The sequence below is a fragment of the Scyliorhinus canicula genome, chromosome 3 (genome assembly GCF_902713615.1).
Source record: "Scyliorhinus canicula chromosome 3, sScyCan1.1, whole genome shotgun sequence".
NCBI lineage: Eukaryota > Metazoa > Chordata > Chondrichthyes > Carcharhiniformes > Scyliorhinidae > Scyliorhinus > Scyliorhinus canicula.
Window position 1 is genome coordinate 33542150 of NC_052148.1, and position 12202 is coordinate 33554351.

The 12202-nt window shown below is 46.1% G+C and overlaps 1 protein-coding gene across 7 annotated transcripts in view; it reads right to left on the reverse strand.

The window, feature by feature from the left end:
• Positions 1 to 10827: 10827 nt before the first annotated feature.
• ubox5 (U-box domain containing 5) overlaps positions 10828 to 12202 on the reverse strand; it is a 39682-nt gene continuing 38307 nt past the window's right edge. For 6 of the 7 annotated variants that reach the window (XM_038793269.1, XM_038793270.1, XM_038793265.1 and 3 more), the window contains one exon: positions 10828 to 11883. In XM_038793269.1, the coding sequence (XP_038649197.1) occupies positions 11675 to 11883 (209 nt within the window). In that variant the 3' untranslated portion in view covers positions 10828 to 11674. The remainder of the gene's footprint in view (positions 11884 to 12202) is intronic. The other variant, XR_005460193.1, reaches the window with a different exon arrangement.

Sequence of the window (12202 nt, forward strand, 5' to 3'; positions counted from 1 at the left end):
CTAAGAGGTTAATCAGAACACCCGGCTGTGGCATGACCACTAGAGGGCACTAGCCAACTCATTATAAAACCAGACACACACTAGACCCTCTCTCTCACTCCTGGAAGGGACTGTAGGATTAGCACCAAAATAGTTTAGATCTCAGGCTGGATCACCACATGTGGCCTAGATCCCATTTGTACAGTTAGTCATTATCACTGAGTTACTAGAGGTAGATCAGCAGAGTGTCGAACTCATTTATATAGTTGTTGTTACTGAATAAATCCTTTCAACTTAGGACTGGAGTGTCTTTCAACGTCTTCTATGGTCAGTAGCAACTTATGTTAATCAAACAGCATAATATAACACTTACCTCGTGGACGTGCCTCTGCATGCCAGGGTTTCCCTTTGCTCGTGGGCCACCTCCCAAGATTGGCACTGTCCTCCTTCTCATTCCAGTTCGCTCCACGTGCGACCTGTTGTAACCAGCGTTCTATCCTCCCTCCCACCCCTCCTCCCTCCTGTTCTCCCCCCCCCCCCCCCCCCCCCGAGCCCCTTTGCCTGACTATCCCCATCCCTTGCCTCTTGCATCCTGACCCCCCCCAAGCTTGCTGTTCTACCCATTCGTCCTGCCAGGCACCTCCCTGCCTCTTAGGAGTGTACAGTGGAACCCCCCCCCCCCTTTCTTCCCGTGCACTAGCCCGCTCGCTAGTATGGTGACTCCCCCCTGGAAAAACTGTTCTTTCTGTTTCCTACCTGTCTGATTCCCCCCCTCCCCTGTCTCCATGTCCCCCAGTTTAGATACCCCCCTTACCCTTTGATTTGTGTGGATCCACAATCCCCTTGGTCTTCCTCACTGTTCAGTCTGTTGAACAAACTCGTTCACTGCCTGCAGCCTGTTTAAATCAAGTTCTTTGTTGTTGAATGTAACCATAGTCTTGCCGGATACAACATTCCAAATCGCATTTTACTTGTAAACAGTGGGGTTTTGGCTCCATTAAATTTTGCCCGCTGCTTGGTCAGGTCGGCTCCAATGTCCTGATATATACAGATTGTGTGTCCTTCCCACTTGCATGACCGTGTGCTCCTCGCCCAGCTCTGAACCCATTCCTTATCTTGAAACTTGTGAAGTTTCGCAATTATTGCCCTTGGTGGTTCTCCCGATTTGGGCTTTTGTTGGAGTGACCTGCGGGCCCAGTCTACTTCTGGGAACTTGGTGAATCCCTCCTCCCCAACCAGTTTCGCCAGCATCTTCGAGACAGTTTCCTTTGGGTTCTTACCCTCTGCGCCCTCCCGTAGCCCTACGCTCCACAGGTTCTGCCTGTTTTCTTGGACGTCCACCTTTCCCTTTAGTGCCTTTTGTGTTGACCCCGGCCTTGCCACCTCGGCTTCGGGCAAGGCCATACACTCTTCCTGGCTGCCTTCTCCAGATCCCGCACCGTTGCTTTTTGGGCCTCCTGTCTCCGCTCCGCTCTGTCATTGCCCCTTTATGGGAGCCAGCGCGGTCTCTATTGCTTCATTACTGACATGAGGTCCTCTTTTGCCACTTTTCTGTGTTTTAGTAGTTCAGCGGAGATGAACCCCATCAGCTTCTCTGTTGACGATTGGGTCGGAGTTGGCAATCCTGTTGGGTCAGTCATGCTCATTTCTGGCTCACGGGTACCCCATTCTGGGGTTGACGTTTTTCTTTCTTTGCTTTTACTGATAGGCTTTAACTATGAACAGGCTTGCTGTTTTTCCATTCGCCTGACCATTGCTGTGCCTGTTCGGTTACACGGAGGGAGAATTCAGAATGCCCAATTCACCTAACAGCGCGTCTTTCCGACATGTGGGAGGAAACCGGAGTACCTGTAGGAAACCCATGCAGACACGGGGAGAACGTGCAGACTCTGCACAGACAGTGATCCAAGCCGGGAATCGAACCTGTGACCCTGGCGCTGTGAAGCAACGGTGCTAACCACTGTGCTACTGTGCCGCCCATAGTTGTGATAATGGGAGACTTGAACTACCCCGGTGTAAAAGGGGGCAGTGTTGGAGAAATTTCTGAAATGTATTCAGGAGACTTTTGTTGATCGGTGTATTTCTTGCTCAGCGAGGATAGAAACATTGCTGTGTTCTAGTCCTGCAGGAAGAAATTAATTAATTGGAGAATGTCACAGTGGGAGATAATCTGGAGAATAGTGATCATGGCATCACAAGGTTCAGATTACGGAGAATGATAAACATCAATCTAGAACAAAATACTTACTTGGAGAAGAGCTAATTTCAGCAAATTGAGGAGAGTTTAATCCAAGTAAACTGGAGTCCACGACTGGCAGACGGAAATATAATCAAGCAAGAAGCGGCCTCTAATAAGGAGATGGTTCAGGAACAGTAGATGCATTCCCACAAAAGGAAGGGGAGGGGCAAACAAAGACAGAGCCTTTCGGATGATGAAGGAGGTAGAAAGTATGAAGCTGAGAAAGTGCCGTTAGATCACAGCTTGATGATATAAAGGAGAATTAGGCTGAATATAAAATGTCCGGAGAGAAGTCAATCAATTCAAAAAGAGAAGCAAAGAGCAGGAGGAAAATAGAGTGATGGTTAATAAATAAGGGGGGAGTTGGAAGTCGGACTAGGGATGTGGTTCATGGGACCCATATTGCTGTGGCCCGGATGTGTAGGTTTTTTGAGGAAGTGGAGGATAGATGCAGGCGGTGTGGGGGTAACCCGTCGAACCACGGCCACATGTTGAAAATGAAAATGAAAATCGCTTATTGTCACGAGTAGGCTTCAATGAAGTTACTGTGAAAAGCCCCTAGTCGCCACATTCCGGCGCCTGTCCGGGGAGGCTGGTACGGGAATCGAACCGTGCTGCTGGCCTGCTTGGTCTGTTTTTAAAGCCAGCGATTTAGCCTGGTGAGCTAAACCAGCCCCTTCTGGGCATGGGCATGTTCTGGGCATGTTCTGGGCATGTCCGAAGTTGAGGGGATTCTGGCAGGAATTTGCGGACATCATGTTAGAGGTCCTGGAAGGGTGAGTGACTCTTGGACCAGAAATGGCAATATTGGGGTATCGGAGGATCCGGGGGCTCAGGTGGGGGAGAGAAGCCGATGTTTTGACCTTTGCCTCCCTGGTGGCCCAGAGACGGATTTTGCTGGGATGGAGCGCTCGGAGCCTCCAAAGTCAGGAGTGTGGGTTAGTGACATGGCAGAGTTTCCCAAGCAGGAGAAGATTAAGTTTGCCTTGAGAGAATCAACTCAGGGGTTTATTCGGAGGTGGCAGCCATCCACTGACTTTGTTGAGGAAAACTGAACGTCAGCAAAGAGGGAGGGGGGGAAGGCAGGGGAGAAAATGGCAGTGTAAAATAAGAGCCAGGGAATGAGGGGCGGGATTCTCCCAGCCCCGCGCCGGGACAGAGAATCCCCGATAATGGGCCACGCAGCCCCGACGCCGGCACGCGATTTCTCCGCAGTGCGGAGAATCAGCGCTATCGGCATCGACGTGGTTGGCGCGGCACCGGTCGCTGTCCGCCGATTCTCCAGCCCGGATGGGCCGAGCGGCCGTAGGTAAAGAGCCGAGTCCTGCCGTCGCCGCTCTAACCTGCTCTGGGCTGGCAGGACCTCGGGTGTAAGGGTCAGGTGGCGGTCAGTGGGAGAGGGGGCGTCCGACCCCGGGGGAGGGGGGGGGGGGGTCCGATGTAGCCTGGCCTGCAATCGGGATCCACCGATTGGCGGGCCGGCCTCTGTGGCTGGGGGCCTCCTTTCCTACGCGGCGGCCCCTGTAGCCCTGCGCCATGTTGCGTTGGGGCTCGCGCATTGAAGGAGGCCACTGCGCATGTGCGGGTTGGCGCCGGCACCACTGTGGATTCCGCGGCGCCCAGTTCGTGCCAGGATCTGCAGCTGGAGCGGCGCGAACCACTCCAGCGCCATGCTGGCACCCTGTAGTGGCCAGAATTAGACGTGAGAGTGGCCCGTTCACACCGTTGTAAAACGAGACGGCGTTTACGATGGCGTGGACACTCTGCCGCGGGATTGGAGAATTCCGCCTCTAATATATGTGTAGTTAGGAGCTTGGACAGGGGGCTAGTTGGTTATGTTATTGTAATATTGTTCCGTGTGTCAGGCCGCTAGGTTGTTTAGGATGATAATTTGTTAAACTGCTTCAATAAAATGTTTTCTAAAAAAAAAACAAATAAGGGAATCCAATCTTCTTCTTTCGGCATTTTAACAGTAATTAGGGTTGTCCCCAGAGTAGTGGGTTAGGTTTATGGAGCTATATTGGTCGCCTCTTCCATTTCCTCCGGGTCCCTTTCGGCGTCACTAATGGGGTCTCGGTGTTCCAACGAGCAATGGACCGAATGGTGGACCAGTACGGGCTGCGGGCCACGTTTCCGTACTGGGACAATATCACCATCTGCGGCTATGACCAGCAGGACCACGACGCCAACCTCCACCGTTTTCTCCAGACGGCACAGAAACTGAATCTCACGTGCAACAAGGAGAAATGCATTTTCAGCACAACCAGACTAGCCATCCTCGGCTATGTCGTGGAAAACGGAGTCCTGGGCCCAGACCCGGACCGTAGAACTCCCCCTCCCCCATTGCCCCAAGGCCCTCAAACGGTGCTTGGGCCTTCTTCAGCTCTGTCCCAAAGGGAAACAAAACACTGAGAGCCAGCCTGCCTTTCTTTGCAGAACTTTCTGGAACAGCCCATCAAAGACCCGGATTTCAAAAGAGCTGTTGGCCGCTGGCTAAGCCCATCAAAATAACATCATGAGACCTTTCCACACAGCATGGAGGTAAATCCCCTCGGGCCAGTTCAAATAGCAGCTTGCAGTGAGGGGATTTCAAAAGTCTGTAGTTTAAACCCAAAATCTGCAATGTTGCAGCAGCAAGACAGTAATTAAAACGGACACAAGGATCAGACAAGGATTTAAAAGAGGTTCCTTACAAAAGTACAGTGTTACAAATATGGACCCATTTTGATTCTGATCCCAAGTCACTGGAAAGGGGGTTTAGTCTTTTAAAAATATTCAGTCAGGGGCTTCCAACCAGGAAGTTCAATAATCGTATTTTGATACAAATTATATAGGTTCACAATGACACTAGTGTAAAACTTGATGGATTGATTTAATAAGTATTTCCAAAGACATAAGAAGTAGGACCAGGAATAGGCCATCTAGTGGCATAGTGGTTAGCACTGCTGCCTTACAGCGTCAGGGACCCGGGTTCAATTCTGGCTTTGGGAGACTGTGCAGAGTTTGCACTTTCTCCCATATCTGCACGGGTTTTCTCCGGGTGCTCCAATTTTGTTGCTAAGTGTGCTTTACACTTAATTTGCTCTGTTTAATCACCTTGCTCTAAAGCCGCCAGGTATCTTTACGATACCACCACGAGGTTCAAAGCCAAGTGCTGATCAATAACTCAATACACCAGTTAGTAAGTTTCAAATCAAAACACATTTATTATACACAGTCAATCACTACTCATGCATAAAACTCTACTTACTAGACTATCTCTAACACTAAAAGGCCTATACTTAGCTTTGGAAATGGCCCACCAGGTCAGGGGAACAATGGCCTTTCGTTCAATTCTGAGGCTGCAGGCTTCAAAGCTGGTATGGACTAGTAGCTAGGAGCGCCTATCTCGTAGTGTGCGTTGACTGGAGACTTACTTGGTTGGTGCAGCTGCTAGGCAGGTCTCTTCTTGTTGAGAGTCACGGTCAAGAGTTCTTTGAGAGCTGCCAAGAAGACCAGCCAAGAAGATCGAACTGAACTTGGGGACTCTATTTTATAGTCCCCAGGGGCTTCGCGCCCTTTTGAGTGGACCCCGTACCTGGTTCCGATTGATTGGACTAAGTCCCGATCGCTTGGATCGATTTCTCCAATACTGGAGCTGCTCCCTGATCGCTGGGCGGTTCCTATGTGTCCGTTGACCTTCCTTTGTCTTGGCTCCTGCTGGCGCCGAGGAGTCTGGTTTGGTCTTGATTACTTTAATGTAACCAATTGTTCCTGGGGATCGCTCATTAATATGCAGATGGTTGCTGGTTTCGGTTCTGTCTGGGTTTTTGCAAGTCTTAATACACAGGAAACCTTGTACCTGCTTGTTTTCCTGTGCCTGGCTGAATTTCCCTGCATTCTTAGCGGGCATCCATTTTGGAATCGGGAAGTGGCCAACCCAGGTGGCTACAGTTTCCTCCCACGGTCCAAAGATGTGCAGGTTAGGTGGATTGGATTGGCCATGATAATTGCCCCTTAGTGTCCAAAGGTTAGGTGGGGTTGCAGGAAAAGGGTGGGGAATGGGCCTAGGTAGAGTGTTTCTTCGAAGGATTCTGCTCTTTCGGACTCAATGGGCCGAATGGTCTCCTTCTGAACTGTCGGGCTTCAATGATGCTATGATCTGGCCCCTCGAGCCTGCTCTGCCATTCAATAAGATCATGGCTGATCTTTTTGTGGACTCAGCTCCACTCACCCCCCCGTTCATCATAACTTTTAATTCTTTTACTGTTCAAAAATCTATCTATCTTTGATTCGGTTGTCAGGGAAACTAGAAACCCAATTTAAAGGAGGCGGTAAGAGTGCAGGTTAGCAATGTGGTGGATGGTGACCAGAAAATAAAACTGAGGGATAGAACAGGTGACTGTCTTTATGCGCCAAGGAATTATAGAAGAGTAGGGAAATCTAACATTAAAACAAATTTAAAAGCTTTGTATCTAAATGCAAGAAGCATTCATAACAAACTTAATGAATTAATGGCACAAATAGAAACAAAAGAACACAGGAACGGGCAATTCAGAGGTAATAGGCAGGGTGGAACTTGAAACAATCCGCATCAATAGGAAAACTCTTTGGATTGAGGGCAGACACGTCCCCAGGGCTGATGGCCTACATCCCAGGGTGTTAAAGGAAGTGGCAGCAGAGATATTGGATCCATTGGTTATAATATTCCAAAATTCCTGGACACGGGAAAGGTTCCAGTGAATTGGAAAAATGCTAACGTAATGTACTTATTCAAAAAGGGAGGGAGGCAGAATGAAAATGAAATGAAATGAAATGAAAATCACTTATTGTCTCGAGTAGGCTTCAAATGAAGTTACTGTGAAAAGCCTCTAGTCGCCACATTCCGGCACCTGTTCGGGGAGGCTGGTACAGGAATTGAACCATGATGCTGGCCTGCCTAGGTCTGCTTTAAAAGCCAGCGATTTAGCCCAGTGTGCTAAACCAGCCCCTATGTGGGGAAATTACAGACCAGTTAGTTTAACATCTGTTGTTGGAAAATTGTTCAAATCAATTATCAAGGACGTAGTATCAGGACATTTGGAAAGCCAAAATTCTATCCATCAGAGTCAGCATGGTTTTATGAGGGGCAAATCATGTTCGAGTAATTTGCTAGAATTCTTCGAAGATGTAACAATCAAAGTGGATAATGGGAATCATGTAGATGTAGTATACCTGGACTTCTGGAAGGTGTTTGATAAGGTGCCGCACAGAAGGTTAATTCACAAGGTGGGATTAGGGGCAATTTATTAGTTTGGATAGAAGACTGGCTGACGGAAGGAGATAGAGAGTCGGGATAAATGGGCTTTTTTCTGGATGGCAAGATGTAACTAGTGGGGTGCCACACCGTTCTGTCCTTGGGCCCCAGCTATTTACTATATATATTAATGACTTAGATACAGGGATAGGAGGTTCTATAGCCAAGTTTGCAGATGACACAAAAATAGGTGGGACGGTAAATTGCAATGGGGAATTAAAAATCTTACAAATGGATATAGATAGAAGAGTGGGCCAAAATGTGGCAGATGGAATTTAACATGGATAAGTGTGAGGTCATGCATTTGGTCGAAAAAATGGAAAGGCAACTTATTATCTAAATGGGAAGAGACATCGGGGTGCTCCGGTGCAGAGGGATCTGGGTGTCCTCGTGCATGAGTCACAGAAAACCAGCATACAGGTACAGCAGCTAATAAGGAAAGCAAATGGAATGTTGGCATTTATTACAAAAGGAATGGAGTATAAAGGTAGTGAAGTGTTGTTGCAACTATACAAGGCATTGGTAAGACCGCACCTGGAGTATTGTGCACAGTTTTGGTCCCCTTATTTGAGGAAAGATGTAGTGGCATTGGAGGCAGTTCAGAGAAGGTTCACTATGAGGAGAGATTGAACAGTTTAAGTCTAGATTTTCTATAGTTTAGAAGAATGAGATGAGATCAAATCTAGGTATACAAGATGCTAAAAGGTACGGATAAAGTAGACGTGGAGTAGATGCTTCCTCTTGTGCGACATTCTAAAATGAGAGGACATAATCTTAGAATAAGAGGTAGCAAATTTAAAACAGGACTTAAGAAACTACTTGTTCCAAAGAGTTGTGAATCTGTGGAATTCACTACCCAGAGTGCAGTGGACAGTGAGTACATTAAAGGAGGAGTTAGACAGATTTTTAATTGGTAATGGACGGTGGAGTTGAGGCCAGGTTGGGATCAGCCATGATCATATTGAGGGTATTTAGGCTCGGGAGGCTAAATTGCCGGCTCTCGCTCCTAGGTCATGTGTTCTAGGGAGGAGATGCTCTGCCAGGTTTCGCAATCTAGCTCTTGGTCTGTAGCATTGTATGTAACAGATGAGGAACATATCAGCCATGATCGAATGGCAGAACAGAACCTATGGGCCGAATGGCCTAATTCTGCTTCTATATCTTATGAACATATGAACCAATAAGCTGAAACTCAACACAGATAAATGTAAGATTGTACATTTTGGTAGGAAGAATAGGGAGGTCACATTACCAGGAAGGTACACATGCAAATTAATAATCTTTATTAGTGTCACAAGTCAGCTTACATTAACACTGCAATGAAGTCACTGTGAAAATCCCCTAGTCGCCACACTCCGGCGCCTGTTCGGGTACAGAGGGAGAATTCAGGATGTCCAAATTACCTAATAGCACGTCTTTCGGGGCTTGTGGGAGGAAACCGGAGCACCCGGAAGAAGCCCACACAGACACAGAGAGAATGTGCAGACTCCGCACAGACAGTGACCCAAGCCGGGAATCAAACCTGGGCACCTGGTGCTGTGAAGCAACAGTGCAAACCACTGTGCTACTGTTCTGTATCTGGTTATTATGACAGCGTTGTTTGTGGGATCTTGCTGCGCACACATCGGCTGCTACCTTTCCTAGCGTTTAAATACATCCAGAGATGGTGAAAGGCAGGATAGTGTAAGTTCTTTCTTTTCAGAATCACGATTTTGCGCTTTGTGCAAGGGCACTGAAAAATCCCATTTTGTATTCATAGCTGGCAGAACATGCGACAAGATGATGATGGAGACAGCTTCACTGACTATTTGAAACTGCGGTGGGTTACTATAGACCAAGCTCCATCCTATAAATCAAAAACAATCAATCCCCAGTTCCACTGCTCCAATTAGTTGTGACTGCTCAGTGCAAATTGGAGGCAGACGAGACACCAGGCGGCAGCAGAATTAGCAGCACATCTCTCTGAAAATAATTACAAAGTTCAGGTTTTACTTCATACACTGAAAGTAAACTTTTAAGTGCAGTTGAAATCTTCACACATATGTGTATATATATATATATATATATATATATATGATATACATATATATAGTGTTCCGAAGAATCATATGGATCGAAACATTAACTCTGTTTCTCTCTTTACAGATTGCTGCCAAGCTGCTGTAGTATTTTGCTTTTCTGAAATCTCCACATGATATTCTTGGTAAAGTCACAATAGCACAGATTTAGCCATTCTGCCCCTCCAGGGAGCTGGCCTGATCATCTGCCAACGGGGAACTTTCATTGCAGTGCTTACAAATGTTGATTTCTTTTTGCTGTAAAATAATTTTATGCACATGCATGGGTCATGGAAACATCTGAATTAGGAGAATATGCTGGAAAAAGGGACTCGCCGTGAGATTTGCATCCATGGGTGAGGATGTGGCCACGTTTTAAATCTCACGGCGAGTCCCTTTTTCCAGCATATTCTCCTAATTCAGATGTTTCCATGACCCAAGCATGTGCATAAAATTATTTTACAGCAAAAAGAAATCAACATTTGTAAGCACTGCAATGAAGATTCCCCGTTGGCAGATGATCAGGCCAGCTCCCTGGAGGGGCTGAATGGCTAAATCTGTGCTATTGTGACTTTACCAAGAATATTATGTGGAGATTTTGCAGGCAGCAAATAATCTGCCAATGGAAATCAATGCAGAACAAATGCTAGCTTAGCCAGTGACGTCCATATCCCATGAAGGAATTGAAAATGCTGTTGTGCACAATTTCAACAGCTCTCTAGTACTTATCCTATCATGGCAGCACCTACTAAGTTAATGGTAGGGAGTTGGGGAGAGTTACAAAACAAAGAGATCTAGGAGTGCATGTTCGTAGCTCATTGAAGGTGAAGGCGCAGGTGGACAGGGTGGTGAAGAAGGCATTCAGCGTGCAAGGATTTATTGGTCAGAATATTGAATATAGGAGTTGGGACGTCTTGTTGAAGTTGTAAAATACATTAGTAAGACCACACATGGAATACTGTGTTCAGTTCTGGTCACCCTATTATAGGAAGGATATTGTTAAACTAGAAAGAGTGCAGAAGAGATTTACGAAGATGCTACTGGGACTTAATGGTCTGAGTTATAAGGAGAGGCTGGGACCTTTTTCCATAGGAGATTTAGGGGTGATCTTATAGAGGTCCTCTAACAATTAGAACCTCTGATATCCCATCTTCTCAATCTTGGTGCTGTATTGCATTATGGGTCTTGGCTCTACATCCAAGTCTCATATTAATAAAAATCAATGTTCCACAGATGTTAACAATATAATACATGGCACAGTAATTTTCAAACATGGATTTGATGCTGTAAGTTTTATTCCATGGCTTTTCAGGACAATTTGCAACATTAAACAAAAAACATATGCTTCTGCCTCAGGACAGGTTTTGTGCAGAAATAAAGATAGCATTGAGAAAGCTCATAATTATTCGCAGGAATCGCCTTCTATTTACTGACACCGGTTCAGGAAAACTGTGATTTTTTATTTATCTAATTGGAACATATAAATAAATGTCTTTTGCCCTTAAGTTCCATTGGAGAAAAGGAGGAATCAAACCTAGAAATATCAAATGCTCTTTAGCTCACAGTACCCAGAAAAACTATGGGACATCATGGTTGAAATGTCTCCTGGTTGGAGAACGCAGGTTTTGGATGGGGCCTGTTATTAACTCAGTCAACGGACCAATCAGATGGACAGGCAGGCCTGAGACAGCTCTGAACACTGATAGGCTGCTGGAATATAAAAGCACTAAAACAAGTTGGGTTTTAATTGTGCTCAGAATACTTCACAGCCTTTTAATTCCTTCTTACTGTTTTTGGATTTTTTGCTCTTCTGAGGAAAGGTGTTTTTGCATCATTTAACCCTCCCAGGAACCAAATTCCAACTTGCATTGTGAAGCCAGCACCTTAACCACTGTGGTGCAACATTGATAAATTCTCAAGTCAACATAGCAATTGAAATCTGCTGCAACATATCAACATTGTAAATAATCCATTTCCAAAATCAGAAAGATTTATATTTAAATGCTCTTTCCTGTTCCTTGATTTTTCCAGCTCCGGCAAAATGCAGATTAAGTTCTCTGTTAGACCAACAGTGTTTAAGTTTTTTGTTCAATACACTTGGAGCAGCTTAAACATGCCAGGAGGCTAAAGGTGAACCCGCACCACATCACTGGTCGAGATTGTCCTGTTGCATTTCAAACAGGAGAATGACGAAGATTTCCGCCTCTCCGATAGGCAGGGTCTGCAGATCAGGTGTCCACACAGCATTCTGTACACAACCACGTTCTCAGAGTATGCGGAGAAGGCTTTCTTGCAGGAGCTGCATGCTTCATCAGAACTGGATGGATTCCGCTCTGCGGAGAAAGAGGCAACAACATCATTTTGAAAGCACTTTGAATGAAGATTATCTTGCATCAAACACCATCTTTTCCTTTCCCGATTAATTCTGGCCTCTCTCTGGCAAAGCCAATTGGAATCTGCAGTGATAACTCTGAAGTGCTACGATCCCGGCAGACACTTCTGGCATTTAAAGCGAAAGTCAAACACCCGGTGATCAGTTGAAAGAAATGATGCTGGGAGGTTCCATGGTTTAAAACAAATGAATTTTGCTATACAAGAAAACCAAATACTGCTAAATAAAGTGTCTTTGGTGAATACATCAAAAAGTATTCC